This window comes from Pomacea canaliculata, linkage group LG8 (assembly GCF_003073045.1).
Source record: "Pomacea canaliculata isolate SZHN2017 linkage group LG8, ASM307304v1, whole genome shotgun sequence".
NCBI lineage: Eukaryota > Metazoa > Mollusca > Gastropoda > Architaenioglossa > Ampullariidae > Pomacea > Pomacea canaliculata.
This window is the reverse complement of record NC_037597.1, coordinates 8,964,038-8,980,754: the sequence shown is the minus strand read 5'-3', so window position 1 is coordinate 8,980,754 and position 16,717 is coordinate 8,964,038. Positions and strand designations below refer to the sequence as shown.

At 34.5% G+C, this 16,717-nt stretch overlaps 2 protein-coding genes across 4 annotated transcripts; one reads left to right on the top strand and one right to left on the bottom strand.

The window, feature by feature from the left end:
• The first annotated feature begins 57 nt into the window (after positions 1–57).
• Positions 58–8,957, top strand: LOC112570368 (monoacylglycerol lipase ABHD12-like). Its single transcript, XM_025248782.1, has 12 exons — positions 58–216; positions 1,405–1,535; positions 2,197–2,302; positions 2,759–2,875; positions 3,293–3,369; positions 3,526–3,655; positions 4,026–4,063; positions 4,726–4,805; positions 5,130–5,212; positions 5,968–6,046; positions 6,346–6,473; positions 7,597–8,957. Exons 1-12 carry the CDS (start codon positions 113–115, stop codon positions 7,634–7,636), a joined length of 1,113 nt encoding a protein of 370 aa, XP_025104567.1. The 5' UTR covers positions 58–112; the 3' UTR covers positions 7,637–8,957.
• A 393-nt stretch (positions 8,958–9,350) lies between these two features.
• On the bottom strand, positions 9,351–16,713 carry LOC112570369 (monoacylglycerol lipase ABHD12-like). Of its 3 annotated transcripts, none has more exons than XR_003100624.1 (12): positions 16,275–16,713; positions 15,765–15,874; positions 15,368–15,464; positions 14,509–14,622; positions 13,986–14,062; positions 13,428–13,557; positions 13,031–13,068; positions 12,526–12,605; positions 12,207–12,289; positions 11,755–11,869; positions 11,179–11,413; positions 9,351–9,740 (listed from the first exon to the last, which is right to left on the bottom strand). XR_003100624.1 is itself a non-coding variant. In XM_025248783.1 (12 exons), exons 1-12 carry the CDS (start codon positions 16,301–16,303, stop codon positions 9,692–9,694), a joined length of 1,047 nt encoding a protein of 348 aa, XP_025104568.1. In that variant the 5' UTR covers positions 16,304–16,713; the 3' UTR covers positions 9,351–9,691. The 3 variants fall into 3 exon arrangements, 2 of the variants coding, with proteins under 2 accessions (XP_025104568.1, XP_025104569.1); XM_025248783.1 differs by having other exon boundaries at positions 11,289–11,413; XM_025248784.1 differs by having other exon boundaries at positions 11,289–11,413; positions 11,755–11,833.
• Between the last annotated feature and the right edge of the window lie 4 nt (positions 16,714–16,717).

The window sequence follows — 16,717 nt, the reverse complement described above, 5'->3', positions numbered from 1 at the left end:
GATGACTTCATCATCGAATCACGAATGAGAGGAAGCTTTACAATGGGGGCTTGCTTTCTATTAATAACATCGTAGGGTTTGTTTTCCTTGTGTTGATGACATTGCTACAGGCATGGATGCGACTACTTGCTCGGATAAAGAGCCAAAAGGGAACATTTTAAGTCAGATTGTGGTCCCCGTGATGGTGAGGTGGACACAGAAATTAAAAGTATTATGGTAGGTACACAGATACTTTGTGTTTGTTTGTTGGGTTTTTTTGTGTCGATGTAGTGACTTTATTTGTTCAGGTTGAAATCATTGTTAAGCAGACGACAAGACGTGATCATGAACTTTGTACCCTTTCATGTCAACAAGTTTTGTACTATATTTAAAGTGCATTTCTCCGTGTTAAAAGTAAACACGAAAACTCTCCCATGACAAGAAAAGACATAAATACAGATTGTACACGTGTGTATTTACTATATATTTCAAGAGCATTTTCCTCATGTTTCGAAGTATAAGCATTAACTTCTTCTCATAACGACAAAATCTCCCTCACATATACATGCAAATGTTAGGTTATATCACATGGGCAGACATTACGTGTATTTATATATAAACTAAAATCAGTTTATCTGGTGTTATTCATAGTTCAGACACAATAGAGATATCGATCAGCAGTAAATGTTCAAAACGAAGGGAAGGAAGCATGTAAAGCAGTGGGCGACTAACTATAACTTTTAAAATAAATATAGGTAATACATTATTTTGCTATTGGATTGGGAACTTTAAGCCACAAATATTTTAAAGTTCAGTATGTATAGTTTTTTAAAACATATTAGAGAACAAATAAACAATAAATTACAATATAAATTTAAGTGTGTTAGATATATTTCCTTACCTAACATTTCAGACTGCTGTACTGGCTATTGGGTTTTCATTTTAGAAATATTCAGCACATGGATATATTGAGCTTATCTTCCTGTTGCCTATTCCTTCAGGCATGAACTTTCATGTGCAGACACACATACACACACATACATGTGTGCATATATGCATTTATAAATATAAATAACGTCTCAGTGTTAGATAAGACTATAACAGCTTGGTGTATCGACACATTTGTCTTTAGGGATGCTGCAGGCACAAATTTAATGTCTGCATACTCCATAAAAAAACTGACTAATGAGGTTTAAGTAGCTATGTGCAGTGTCATATTAATAATTCACCCAAGTTCAGATTGCTAGCATAAGACAGCTTCCTTTTGTTTCATGGTATATTTTCTCACAAGAGACTTGTATAAACAGTTGAACAACAGACCTATAGTCATGCAGATATTCCATTATTATATTAAAATATATGCAGTTTAGGGTGAGTGACTCTGATTAGAAAAAAATGATTTGTTGCTGTGTTTTCAAATTTCAGGGGCATGGTGGTTACCTGTTTTGGGCCTATCAGAATTGTAATTTTAGCTGTCTTTCTGGCCTACATAGCAATACCAATTTTCCTGAAAACCAATCCATGGATATTATCAAAAGTTGTATTTTCAAATATTAGTAAGTGATATTTACAAATTTATTTAATTTAAATTTTTTTTAAAGAACAATAATTTTACATGTGTTTGACACTCATTTTGCTTTTATTTGGGTTTTTTTTGCACATCTGCATGCTCATACTGCATGTTAGTATATGTGCATACCACATAAAAGGTTGGAAGTTGGGTGTATGTGCCTGCTTGTGTGTTTGCTTGAGTTTTCAACTGCTTTTCAAACATATACCATTTGTCCAGTCCTAACCAAATTTTGCAGGAGTACTCATTTCCTTTACAGGAGGGTTGCCGGCAGTATTTTGTTTATGTATTTTGCTCTGGACCATTTAAATTTTTTGTAGTATTTTGTAATATGTGTTGCCAGTAACTACAAATGAAAATCCAAACAGAGCATCCCTTGACAAAGATTTTGACTTCACTGACATTTTCATCAATGTCATACCGTTTGTATAGGAGCGAGATCACGCTGCATCACATTCTTGGAGCAAATATCACACCTTTATGTTTTATGCCATTTTGTTGTTCATACTGTGTGCTACACTGTTGCCACACATCATTTACTAAATTAACAATAAAGGAAGTCAGCTCAGTTAATGCTAGGTTCCCCTTCTGATATAAATATTTAATATTAATTTGTCTATTTTTAAAAAAAATTATATTATTTTCAGTTCGTTGGCCACCATTTGTCAACCTATCAAGTCCTGGTGATTTTGGACTTAATAACACACGGAATTTCTATATGGATACAGAAGAAGATGTCAGAATTGGAGCCTGGTATGGGTAACATGCAAAAGACTCAGTCATAGATGCAAATGACTGAGTTTTCTTCATTATTTAATATGATGACATTTGTAGTGTAGTGAGTTGGTTGGAGAGAACCAAAACATACATGATGGATTTCCCTGTTTGGCAGGATGTTCTGTGCTCTTAAACAGCAAAGCAGCATGAGCACAGTTTGCAAACTACAATAAAAAAAAAGTGGAGAGGAGAGGGAGGTAAACATGTAGAAAAAGGGGGGACCACTAGCTACAGGAGGTAGTTATGAAAGAAGTGAATCTAAAGGCTGCCCTTGAAAACTTTGATTCTCACTGTACGAAGCATATGTGCACATACATGGAGTGGCACTCATGCCTCTGTGTGTGTCTAGCTACATTTAATTGTAATTAAACATGTTTAGATGGCTAATTTTGGTTTGTCTTGGATTTTATGTTTTTTAAAACTTTGTGAAAGGCATAAGCTTCCGGTGAGCTTGTCAGAGAGTAAGGAAGTTGCCTGGGATAAGTATGAAGAATCTTTACGATCTGGAAAAACCATTTTCCTTTATCTCCATGGAAACAGTGGAACACGGTGAGTAATATCATTTTTTTTAAATGTGATAAAAATTTTAGAGTTTAGTAGCATTGGTGCCCAACCTATGGCCCACAAAGGTGCCTCATCCGGGCTGCTCATTTTAAGCAGACACAACATAATTTCATTTTTAACGTCACGATTCTTGAAAAAACTGCTTTGTTTTGGCCCACAAAATTTTATATCATGTCGATTGTGTCCCTCGGGCAAGAAAAGGTTGGGCACCATTCGTTTAGAGATTTTTGTTATTTTTCAGTAATTCTATATCATATTTAAAAATTGAATTGTTGGTAACTTAACTTTCAAATAGGCCTCTTGTATGATATTGTAGCAAATTATATGCTGTGTCTCTATTTTCTGTCTGCTTCAGGTAATCTAAGATTCTTACTGTCATTTGCTGTTGGGATTTGATTGCAGGGGAGGTTACCACAGAGTGCAAATATACAAATTTCTGTCACAACTGGATGCACATGTTCTGACTATTGATTACAGAGGTATGCTTTTAAGTTATTGATATACATACTGTCACAGTTTATCAAATTTTCAACATGTACTGAAGTATGCTGTTGTCTCTACTTTGAGAGTCCACGAGTTATATTTATTTTGTTTCACAAGATATATTCACTCATCATTATCTTGTAAATTAACAGGCTTTGGCGACTCAACAGGCACACCGTCAGAAGAAGGGGTTGTGCATGATGCTTACTTTGCCTACAAGTGGCTGAAAAGTAAAAGCAATAATGCCCCTATCTTTATCTGGGGACATTCTCTTGGAACGGGGTGTGTGTTTTTTTTAAAATTTGGTTTATATAATTTCACGAATTATTGTTTGATAACAAGGAAACTGACCTATTATTATCACTTACGAATGCTGTTTGTGCAAAGCATTTCTACGTGGGTAAAGACTGACTTAACTAGCGACTTCCACTATCACTTTTTGTCTCTTAGCAGTGATCAACTCAGCAGTAGTCTAGTGGTTTTTGTGTGGTCATGTGTTGCTACTGGCCCCATTTACAGCCTGTAAAAAATAATTTACTTTAGTTTTATATTTATATAACTGTATCATATGCAAGAAACTTGATGTTATCAATAGTTGGCTTTTTCTAGATTATAGAGGTCTATATTTGCACCCATTTTTCATTTATTGCAGAATAACAACTGCTCTTTCCAGGAGGCTATGTGAGGAAGGTATGCTAAAGTTTTAAAATGGTTTTCATGATGCATTGACACTTTCTACTGTTCCCTGTCACCATCTGAAAAGCATGTTTGGGTAGAGTCTATAAATAGGCCAAGGACGTGTATAGGTGGATTGCTGTCTGTCTGCCAAGACCAACACTTAGCCTCTTGTGAAGTGATCCACTGTTAGTGTCGGCGAGCCGTAACAAAGAATATGACTAAACCGGAAGCTTTGTTGTATCACACCTCGCTTTAGTAGTTAATCTGAAATGCGAATAAACCAGAAGCTTTCTTGTCTCATGCCTCATTTTAGCAGTTAACTGGAAAAAAATTGTCTTCCAGCAGTCCAGGGATATTAGTTCGTGGTTTGGCTGACCGGGAATATTTCCAGAGCTGCAGTGTCAACAGCAAGATAAGATCAAAGGATTCCATTGATGCAAAAAAAGGAGTGGATGGGAATGTGGTTTTGATGGAGTGGGATGGAGACTGATCAAAAAAAGCAAGAAAGCATAAAATGAGTCAGCTGTACAGAAAACAAGTAATAGATTCCTGCCTATATTGCCTGTTGGTTTTTTATTTAATTTTAAAAAGTGGAAAATTAATATGAGAGCATGAACAATCATGTTTTACATGTTTGTGGATGTTAACATTTAGTATTTTGTTTATAATTGCAGGGGACGATCCAGTTGGGGTTATTTTAGAAGCACCTTTTAACAATATTCTTGAAGCAGCAGAACATCATCCATTTTCCTTAGTAAGTTGCCAATGTTAAGATATTATTTAAAACTCTATCTCCTATTAAGTTCTTTTTTTAAGTCGATTGCTTGTTGAGTACCTTTTGAATAAGGGCAGAGAATATCAAATAATCTCTGTGCAAGGATTTCAATGGTTGATCCAGGTTTAAAATATTTACCAAATCACACAATACTGTTTTAAAACTTTTTATAACTTTTCTATAGCCAAAGAGAGACACAGTTTAATCTGTCATGTAAACAATAAAACTGGATTGCTAAAGCTATTGCTGACACTACTTTCATTGCATCCAAAAATGTTTTTAAATTTCCTTATGTCTATGTAGCCCTTCCGCCTGTTGCCATGGTTCAAATCCATTTTCATTGATAGCATCAAAGAGCATGGCATCCAATTCAGCAGTGATGAGAAGTAAGTTTTTGTTGACACAGGAACTATTTGCAGCTAACAGTCTTCTGGTGTATGCTTTTCACTACTTCCTGCACTTTGTAAGTCACTGAGGTCATGTGTAAACTCAAGGTGGCTGAATGAGTGTGAAAGGTGTTGGCCATATGATGGGGAATGATCACTGTGTTATGCTGTTAAAATACACCAGAAAAACTGTAGGAGAGCAACTGCTTCCTGTGACATGCATTCTCTTGTCTTTACACTTTCACGTCCATTTGTTTGAATCGTGCTAATCAGTCAGGGAAATAGTGGATCCATTAATACATCCTTCCGACCACTTCACTCTGAAGCACCTTCAGCAAGAAGACCTCATGTCTTATTTTGTCAAAAGCTTTTGTCATGTCAATAAAAGCAACAAAAAGTATTTTTGATCTCTTGACTAAGGAGAGCCAGAGCACCTCTGTTTAAAGTGAATAAAATTCAACTTCTTAATTGCTTATTTTTTTCATTTTACTTCTAGGCTTCACACTTGCAACTTTAACTACACCTACAGTGCATGTGCAATGCCACAAATTTTCATGAATTATTGTTATATTGGTTATATTATGACTTGGGCAATAGTTTCTTAGCTTTTACCTTGCTCTTCAAACTATAAAATTTGACCATGTGGATTAATGAAAACTGGTCATAATATGAGCCTTAGAATATTTGCATTCCTGAACAGTCACAAAAGATAGATGTATGCTATCCACATAATAATTTTTTTTCTTCTGCCTCAGCATCATGAAGGTCACACCACACATTCTGATTCTTCATGCTGAAGATGATGGCATTGTGCCATTTCACTTGGGACATAAGGTTTGTGTGGCAGGTTCTTTGTATGCTTATACTGTACTTGATTACCTTTTGCTTTTGACAGGGTTGGGCTTGCCTGTTCTCTTAGTCTTTGATGATTTTTGGCATACAGTGTCAACAGGAAAATTTTACCCTTTGCTTATTCTTGATTTATAACAAAATATATGGCACAGACTTAGAAATGTCCCTTTTTGATATTTTTATTATTTATTGTTATTGTGTGAGTCATTATTTTCTGTTGGATGAGAGGGAAGTAAATGAAAATGAAAAAAAAAATTAAAAAGGTTCCTTTTTTTTATCAGTTGTACCAGAAAGCCAAAGAAACTCGTACACCTGCTACAGGGGATGTTGAACTTGTGGTTTTCCAGGGTCACCATGGTTATGGCCACAAGCATATTTTTTTGGCTCCTGAACTGCCAGATATTATTAAGTATGTATCCTAAAATATAAAATAAATTGTAAGATAGGATAATTACTGTTACATTTCAGTACACTTATGCTGTGAATTGATATAGAGCTAGTTTCAACTGTGATGTTAGATCCTTATGCTCTGAATTTGTCTTGCACCCTATGAATGCTTCTTGCTAAACATAATAAGTTCATTGTGCTTGCTATATCTAATAAAACAAGTTTTGTAATAGCATATTTATAGTCTATAAAATATTTTATTTAGCTTTTCTTTTGGTAAATGTAGAAAAAGATGGTAGGCGAATAGAGATATATAGTAACAAATTTAATGTTTGTAGTTTCCAAGCATTGGATGATATTGTAAAAATTTATTGCATTATCTGAGAGTTAAACATACAGAATACTTCAAGATTCAGTAAAAGAAATAAAATAGCACACACACACACTGGTAAATCCATTTCTTAATTGGCAACTGAAAAGTCTGTTATCAACATTGTGCTCAGTTGCCTTATTTCCTACTAAAGGTACCTTCAACAAGTATGGAGATAAATGCCAAAAAGTAGTCTTAAGAGAAAGAAATTATGGAAAAGTCTCAGATGCTTTGTTGTGGTTGGAGAGGGGGGGGGGGGAATTGGTGTTTTACGCCGTGTCAGCAGCTAAGGCTATATTACGGCAAGCAGCCAGCCCTGTAAACAGATGCCACGTGCAGAGAAAGATCAGCGTGCCCGAGACGAGAAATGAACTCAGGGCAGCAAACCTTCACTGTATTGGTGACAGGCGCTAGCAGCGCTAACTGTTGCGCCACCGGACCGCTCTTGTGGTTGGAGACATAGATAAACAAGTGATTAGGCCACCAGAAGCACACACGCTGACTGCTTAGATACCTGAGCAGCACAACATAGTTCCCTTCAGTGACCCAGCTGCTGAATAAGTACTCATTAAAGGGTTGAGACAGCAAGAAAAAGGAGATAGACATCACCATCCCCTAAAAAAGCTGGCCACAAGAAAAGTGCGTTTTCTAACAAATCTCTCCCCAGAAACCAAAAGTTTACAGATTATTTCTTAATTTTATTAGTAGTATTTGTAATCTGTATAAGTGTTATAGTTAATGTCATGTAAGATTTAAGTATATTTTATAATTGCAGGAAGTTTATGGAAAAATCTTATGCTGATGCTAATGACTAAGATTGTCCAAAGACAAGGAAAACATCTGGTGCAGCAGCAACAATAGTTTTTGCTTTGTACTTGCCTTACTTATGATTTTATGTTACAAACTGGTTACATGTTGCTATCTTATCCTAATCTCAAGTACTATGTGGTCTGTATACAGTAAATGCAAGATTACGAACAGTTTTGATAACTAGATCTGGGTCCAATTTAGTCTCTACAAAATGAGGTTTTTTTAATTAAAAAATTTATTTCTACTTCTACAATTTTAGGTAACGGTTGAGCTTCTACCCTAGGGCAGGAAAGAATGGTTTAAGCCAGGGGAGGAAAGTATAGTTTGAACAGTATAGTTTGGCCTTAAAGTGATAGCATGTGGATAATTATTGCAGATCCTAAAACAAAAATGTATCGATTTTGTTGTTGAGCGTTAAAATACTTGAAGTTATGGGTGTTTTGCCTCCAATAATAGCTCACATTGTGTCATTTCTTTGACCTATTACTTTTAGAGATCCAGAAAATTTGTTGAGTTCAGATGAACTTTCATCCCTTCATAGTTTTAAGTATAAAATGAGCTTAAGACCCAATTGAGAGCAATCTATATATTATTTTGCTGGTAGTAGAGGATGCAGTACAGGACATATGGAGATTACATGAGTATAAATTTGGTTTTTTTTCCACATTTTTTTTAATTCACAAAATGCATGATCTCTTCAAACACATGATCACTTCAAACACACCTGTACGAAAGTACAGTTCACTTACAAAAGAAGCACTTCCATGACATCTAGAGATATTTACTACCTCATATAGTTCCTATGACTGAATTTTTTTAAAGCAAACTTTCAGTTTTTCTATTGACCTTTTTTTTTAACCTAAACATCATGCATACTTGATTTTTGTTGATTTCATCGAGGAAAACTAGATTTAAAAAAAAAATTAAGTGCTTATTGCTGCCTTATTTTTCAGACTGGCGAAATCCTATGCTTATTATGATTATGAAAATAAACCTTTTTCCCAGATGCAATAATATGTACTATAAATGCAGATTGTATATTTCCTTAATTCTTATAAACGGTCAAAAATTCATGTTTAAGTTTGCAATTCAACTGTGTAATATTTTATGTACTTTTTCTGTGATACTTCAACATTTTACCATTAATTCATTTTTAACAATAAATATTAATTCATTTTTTACTGGTGTGTGTTTTGATTGTACTTTTGAAATATATATGTTAATATATGCAACAAGCAATGCATAATTTACATACAAGTTCTATCACCTGTTCCACATTCTCATGCTTTGTCTATTGGAAGTTTATCAATAAAAGTCAGAACCTGATTTGTGTGGGTTTTTTTTTTTAATTATGGCCATACAATATTGTCAGGAATACTGCAGTATCCTTGTTTAAGCATGATGACAGATCAGACTGATCAAGATTTCTGTAGTACATTGGAATTTTGGATTCATGTGAGAAATGGAGTTTGCAACTGGCACCAACACCTTGCAAAAGTATGCTTTTTTCAAGTATATTTGAGCTACATGTGTGGCAGAGTAAGGAATACACTTTTCTGAAAATCATTTTTCCCCCCAACTTTGATCATGTTAGTAGAACAATGGATAATCATTAAAATATACTTCAACATGTTAATGTGTAGCTATATGGCCATTTTTCCCAATGGGATTCAATTTATGCACCATTTCTCAATACCAAATAACAAGAATACACAATGATATATAGAATTATTTATTTTTTCAATTTTTTTTTTACATTTAGTCATTACTTTTATCTTTAAAAAAGCTTAAAAATGAGCTCTTATCAATCCCAGAAAAAGACTGAGGGCCTTAATATAAATATCACAAACTTTGCGTGCTCACTTGGTCACGGTCAACACTGCAGCTGCTGTTACCTGTATTGTTCTTTCATGATTTTGCTCTGATATGTATGCAGGCATAAAATCCACGCTGATGCCTTGGCACACATGACTTGTTGCAAACCAAGCTGACAGTTGTTCAGAACTAGTACTCCAACATATTGAATCCATCTCCTTAGTCCCCAGTGGTGATTATTATTATTATGTTTGTCCTGCTTCATCAACTTCATCGTACTCACTTATAAACTGCCTGTAAAAATTTAAATTTTGCATCAAAACATATATATGACAGAGAGATTACAATAATTTTAAGTTAATTTCTTAATATGTAATAATATTTAAAAGCTGAATTCAACTTGGGATGATGAATACATTTTGCCAAATGTAATATATATCTATATTATTATAATGATGTTTTATAGTGAGACTGCAGCTAAGCCTAAGCAAGGATGATAAATCAAAGACCACTGACTCGCACGCATATGTGATATGGCTGCTTTCCTAAAAGATATTGCCGATTCATAACTTTCATGCTTTGTTTTTGGTTCTTATTAGAAGTAGAATGTTCAGTTTTGATTAATGTAAATAATAGTAAAAAATTATCAAGTGTTTAAAACAAAATGCTAATAAATTTCTATGAAAGAGAAATCCTTAAGTCTATATCAATACTGTCCAGACAAACCTGCAAGATCTTGGCCTAAGTGGAATATGGATAAAACAGAAAAGCATAAACATATCAGGTGATTGGTTTAAGACAAAAATAGATAGGTCCCTCCAGGACCAGTATATCTAGGGTTGGCTAGGAGAACTAGACTCAAATACGTTCAAACTACAGAATGTTCAAAAATACCTTTTTACTAAAATCCTCCTTAAAAATGTGTCCTCCCCATAGATATCCCCTTTTAATAAAATCTAGGACACTGAACAATTACTTTTCAGTGAATAAATATAGACAAAATGAGATCTCTAGAAATGAAAAGCTCTGTAGACTGTGCCATTGAGGATCTAGGGAATTAATTTTATTATCTTTTCAAATGTAAAAATTTGCTGACCAACACAGAAACAATTTATCATATTACTGTGCTCACCACCCTAATGCCGACCAGTTCCATCTGTATTAACATCAAGAATAAAAAGACCCTCACTAGATTCGCTTGGTTTATTAAGTTAATATTTAGAAGTGTGATCTACAGGAATTCATGGAATATGCATGTGTATGTGGGTAGGAATACATATCTATATATATAAGCAGGTATGTAATTTAGGTAAGAATGAGACAGAGGCAAACTGGAGAAAGGCAGAAATATTCCCTCAAAAGTTTATTCTGTCTTTGATTCTGACTATATATGTTATATATTTTGATTTACTTATACTGAGAAGTGTGATATGATTTAATGGTCTAGAAATGGCTGATCTAGATACCCGACTTTTCAAAATACTATTTATTTCAGTGATATTCCTGCTATGTGCTTGAGATACCAGACAATCAAGACTGGGAAAGAACTTATTCTAGTTCAAAACCAAGTTCAAGCTTCAACACAGTAGATGCATGGCTTGTCAGCACTACTCCACTATGTGCGGTGTTGGTGGTTCATCTGATTTATCGTCCTTGTCCTAAGATGCTAGCCCAGGTGCCACATACAGAGAAAAAAGCAGCCTGAGATGGGATCTGAAATCAAGATACTTGCTCTTGGTGAAAAGAACTTTAGAGCATCACATGTTTTCTTTGTTCTGTTGATCTCTATCGCTTTCTCATCAAAGCCACAAGTCAGATGGATCCCTTTGTTCTGCTCCTCACCTGACCACACCTCCGAAGTCTGGTGCATGGTGAAGGAAGTTGTGGCCATATCCTTTAGCAGGAAACTCATGAAGCAGTACCTTGGACCCATTTACAGATCTTGTTTCAGCAGCTATGCTATATAACTGCAATTAACATATGAGCAATTAAAAACAAGCTGTGCATGAACACATACATAAATATGCAGGTTTATCTGCATTTATTTAATCTATACTTAGTATGTGTTGATCGTTGTATCATATAATTCAAATTATCTGCTGTAATTCAGTCTAAAAATAATTTTTTAATTATTACCAACTGACTTTTGTCAACAAAAACCTGAACATTATCCACAGCAGTATACTTAGAAAAAGTGAAATATTAGTTGAATCTGATAATTTGCACACAAAAAATTTGGGAGTGAAGTCTTTTTCCCGTGATTCAGTTTTATTAAACAAGTGTTAAGCTTGCCATAATCGCAACATACCTTTCGTGCAAGACTAAGTGGGATAATCTCATCATCTTCAGCATGTAACATTAGAATTGGACATTCCACATGAATGATACTGCAAAACACTGTGTTGTTACTCATGTCTCTAAACCTGATGACTGACAATAGTTATCCATTGCTAAACTATAAGCATAACCACTTGAATACTAAAAATCATGCACACTTTTTCTGTTGGTAGCTTCTTTAGTTTTTATGATAAAAAAAAAAAAACGGTGTTAAATAGTCCCCGGTAACCTCTGCCCAATTAAAAGACTAATTTACTGAATTATCAGTTAACTGTCTTGAATGAATATGTTCTAATACAGCCAAATGCATCAAAATTTCCAATACAAACACTAAATTTTCTCTTATAAAATGTATCTAAACTTTCCTGCCATGTTTTCAACTAGGCTCAATATTCTGCCCTGGATGAAGACAAATCTACTTACTGTTGGTCAGAACTGAACTGGATATCGTTTCGCTTCAGGGCATGGTGAAAAATTTTCATTAGTAAAGGAAATGGGCGGTATGGCTGGAAAACAAAAAAACTATCAAAATTTTCATTCCTTTTAGCTGTTACACTTTCAGAAATACCATTCAAATCCAGCGAACTCTTCCACTCACTCCTTAACTTTCCTTCTTCATCCATGCACTCTTTTCATGTTTGCCAATATTGGTTTTTCTTCATCATATGATTAACAGATAACACTTCCAGAAAACAGTTTTTATAAAATTCCAAAGAGTAAAATAAATGTTAAAAATACCTACTGCTGTAAGGCGGTAATGATCCAGCACTTCATGAAGATTATTGAAGCTGCTTTCAAGAACAACTCCTGCTAGCGACTCTTCTGTAGAATCAAATTAATAAAAACTGTTATGGTGTCAGTTAATTCTCTGAATACAATTAACATTATATAATACTTCAATTAGCAAGTGGTTCTATTATTAGAGTGGACTGACCAAAATAAGTGTAGTCTGAAGCATGAGGAAATGCATATGGTAAACAGAAGAATTCAAGCAAATCTGACAATATGTACATTCTGTAACCAGAAGAGATGTGTCAATAAAGGCAGTAAGCAAATGTCTTTAGAAAAGTGTTACCTCAGTCAGATACCTGTATTTTCAGTAGGTTTCAAATAGATGTTTAAAGAAAGATTCGATTAGTATCAGCCATATAAAATGAAATATTTGAGATTCACTTCATGCCATATATATCTTGCAATTATCTTGTTAATAAAAACAGACAACATTCCAAGCAATTATTTGTACTTGCCATAAGGTGAAAGACATCTTGCAACTTGAACAGCAATTCTAGGTGCGAATGCATGTAGAGATGCAATTATGCAAATAAATAAACATACAGTATGCGATCTGTGATTAGCACTAGCACAAATATCCTCTTAAAATCGTCTTTAAAATCATGTGCTTATTCTTTGAAGACATGAGTTTGGTTAAATGTAATTTTAATTACAATTTAAATCATTTTTATCATCATATTAAAAAAATCTAAAATTATATAGCTCTGTTAAAACAGGTCCAAGATGAAACTGTATGCTTTTTGATATATGAAAGCACCTCTGACATTTCATGTGTTCAATTGATATTTGGGAAAAGAAATATCAAAGCTTATGCAAACAACCCATGACATGTTTAGTAACTAAAGATCTTACCCACTGCCCAGCGAGTGGCCCCAAAGAAAAATAGGGGATGATCCACTGTGCGCTTTAACCCAGTAAAACACAGCAACTGAGTCTTCAACCATGTTCTTTTCACTAGCTTCTCCTGTTGAGTCTGCATAACCTATGGAGACATCAGTCTCATTATTGCAGCAGTCCTGAATCTTTGTTAATAACCAATACATAAACAATCTATAATAATGAAAGTGTAATGATTTTCTACACTGCAAGGCACACATTCACATTCATAGTGCACCCAGATTAATTTACTGATAAAGACTACATCAACACAACAAGGAAATTTCATTCATTCAGCATAAAATTCAGTAAAATGCTATGAAGCAAAAATGAAACTATTGATATTTTAAGGCTGGAAACTTAAGTAATTAAGTTTAATAGGTGTGTACTGAAGAGCTTTAAAATTTTCAATCATTTAATTTTTGAAAGCACTTACTGGTCAATATGCATGACCTTGAATGAGCACAGCCCTGTACATCCCTAATTGAAACTCTTACTAATCAGCATAATAAACCTGTAAGTCAAATCACTCACCTCTATAGTCAAAAGTTATGATATGACAGTTCTGTCCCTGAATGACTACATACGTTGCCACTCGTGTCTTTTGGGCTCTGTCACAGGCAGAGAAGATTGCAAAGACTGCCTTCGATTTTTATGTTAAAAGCTATTGTAAAACAGCAACATGAAAATTGAAATGTGTGCACTACATAATTTAAAATAAAACATATCTAAACTTTTTTTAGTAGTCATATGATGCAATTATTTCTTCACACTATAGATCTTTTCCGGTTAGAAATTGAGTGAGTGTTGAAGACCTAGTGGCAAGAAAAAGGCAGTCTGCTGAATAAAGTGATGAAGAAATCTCACATAATAAAAGCATGCTGTAACAGTATGACAGCTGTACCAACAGTGTAAACTAGTAGTCAAGAAGTCATTTCTAAAGATTACAGAAAGACCATGCATATCACAGGATCAATTTGTTGATGCAGACACTTTCAAATTAATATCATAACACATTAAGCATCAAGGGAAATAGCACACATGATAATCTACACACCTTGTGCCACCTTTGCCATGGAGATAGATAAAAATTGGAAGGCCATCAGCCAGATAAGAGCTGAACTGATCTTCTATAACAGGCTTATCTGCTGCAGACTCTGGTAGAATATGCCTAGTTAAAAAAAAAAAGAGTTAAATTATAAATTTGCATGACAATTGAATTATCCAAATTAATATATAAGTAATGAATACCAATGTAAAAAGGTTCCAAACTGCTGAGTACTTCTGCTGTTTGTACAAGCTGAGCATGTGTAGCATCTACTTCAAACTGTTCACCATCAGACATTAGAAGGTCCACCAGCAGCACATGCTGTACTGTTTACAGAGGGAAATAAAGCTGAAGAATGCTTGCAACATTGAAATAGCAGCCCATCGTCACGATCCACTGGACCTATGCAATCTCTAAAAACTGGGGGGTAAAAAGCAACACAGGAATAAGTGAAGATCTTCCAACAATGATACTATAAGTAGCTTCTGTTCTATAAAATAAGTCAAATAAATCACATGAATCAAGTGACTATCTTCAACACATAAAATCCACTACAATAAGGGGCTAATGATTGGGATATTCTTTAGTCTTTTTATTTACAGGGCTGATTAAGGTGAAAGTAATTTAAATCCTATCACAGCATGCTGTGATCTTTGGATCTCACCAAAGGTGAAAACTAGACAGTGTAAGACAAATTGGTAAACATTTAACATTTATCAGATTATCACCAGACTGCAAGACATGAGAGATATGGTTTCTCGAGTACAAAGAAATGGAAATACTTGAAATCTGCTAAAAAATATGAATTGTATGCTTAAAATATAAGAAAAGATTACTAATAACCAGTAAACATTTATCGACTGCTCACCAGACTCCAAGAGTGTCCCCAGAGTCCACTCTGAGATCTATTTGTTTAGCTGCTCTCAGTCCTGCCTCACTAGGTTTCCTCAAGTTGAATGATGAGACTACAAAGTAATGTAGATGATAAATACATCAAAAAGAATTGTTAATTTTTATCTTATATACATTGTATATAAAACCTTTTCAGCTTTATCTAAAACAGATAAGTCTTCCCAGTCAAACCATGCATACACACATACTTGTGACTACTTAAACCTCAAAAACATTATATACTCTATCTTAAAAGGGTCAATATCCAGTTCAAAGTCTTGAAAGGATGATTTATTGATTTATATTATCTACTCTGTACATCTAAAATACTGAACACCCATTAAAATATGGACAATGCAGAACACTATACTTACAGGCATTTGCATAGACCATGAAGGCAACAATGCTAGGAAATATCAGTACCATAAGTGGAATGATGACATAAACCAAGAATAATATCCCAATTATGATATGCAGCATCTTTCTGAAGAGGAATAAACAGTAGAAAATAAAACTGCCATACCATTGTTGTCAAATGTAAGCAACTATGTTCTCTATGAACAGAATGAGCAATTGTTGAATTGATCGCCTGAAATATTGTCCTTATACATTAAACTTTTGGCTAGTGTTGTCTTCACAGTACTTCAGTAATCATTGTGGTAGCAGTAGTAGAGTCTGGCTATGATTTGCCTAGGCCTCCTGGCCTATTTATCTCACCCTCTTAATATCACTTGAATGTTACCTGGGTCTAAGCAGATTACAATTTTTTTAAAACTGTAAAATAGTTTTACAAATTATAGTTCTTAAAGCTCTTCAAATTTGTGTGCATTTCTAATATAGGCAATAATAATATAAACATGATGAGATGATGGGCTGAGACAAACCGTGTCAACTTCTTTCTTTGCCAAAGCATTTTAATTCTTGAACTCCGCCGTGCCGTTCGCTATACAGAATTCAGCAGTCAGCTTTTTAACGGAAACAACCGATGTGGGCAGCCAAAGATGATCCCTATCACTAGGATTATACATGATAGTTTTGCTGTGCTGTGAATTTATACTACAAAGTGCATCATGTACGTGGATAGTACTGTACTACCAAGCTGGTTACCAATAGGTGTAAATTGGTACAACGCAACGCTTTGGAATCATCCGCATTCCCAACTGCTAACGTCACGTTTAAGAGATCACATGGTAATGAGATAGGCGATTCCCCTTTTTACGATTGTTTTTACTAGCAAAGATTATTAGCTGGGTGGCACACACTACAATCTACGCAGACATTTGAAATGATCGTTGGCGCTTGACTGCGCGGGGAGGGGGGAGCAAGG

Bases quoted from the DNA above. Each gene is read 5' to 3' on its own strand.
- LOC112570368 (XM_025248782.1), top strand. From the start codon at position 113: ATGGATGCGACTACTTGCTCGGATAAAGAGCCAAAAGGGAACATTTTA. The intron at 1,536-2,196 runs GTAAGTGATATT...TATTATTTTCAG, and splicing joins AGTTGTATTTTCAAATATTA to TTCGTTGGCCACCATTTGTC. The intron at 5,213-5,967 runs GTAAGTTTTTGT...CTTCTGCCTCAG, and splicing joins CAATTCAGCAGTGATGAGAA to CATCATGAAGGTCACACCAC.
- LOC112570369 (XM_025248783.1), bottom strand. From the start codon at position 16,303: ATGCTTTGGCAAAGAAAGAAGTTGACACG. The intron at 15,875-16,274 runs GTTTGTCTCAGC...ATTCCTCTTCAG, and splicing joins CAAAGAAAGAAGTTGACACG to AAAGATGCTGCATATCATAA. The intron at 11,870-12,206 runs GTAAGTAGATTT...GTCAGTCATCAG, and splicing joins CAGTTCAGTTCTGACCAACA to GTTTAGAGACATGAGTAACA.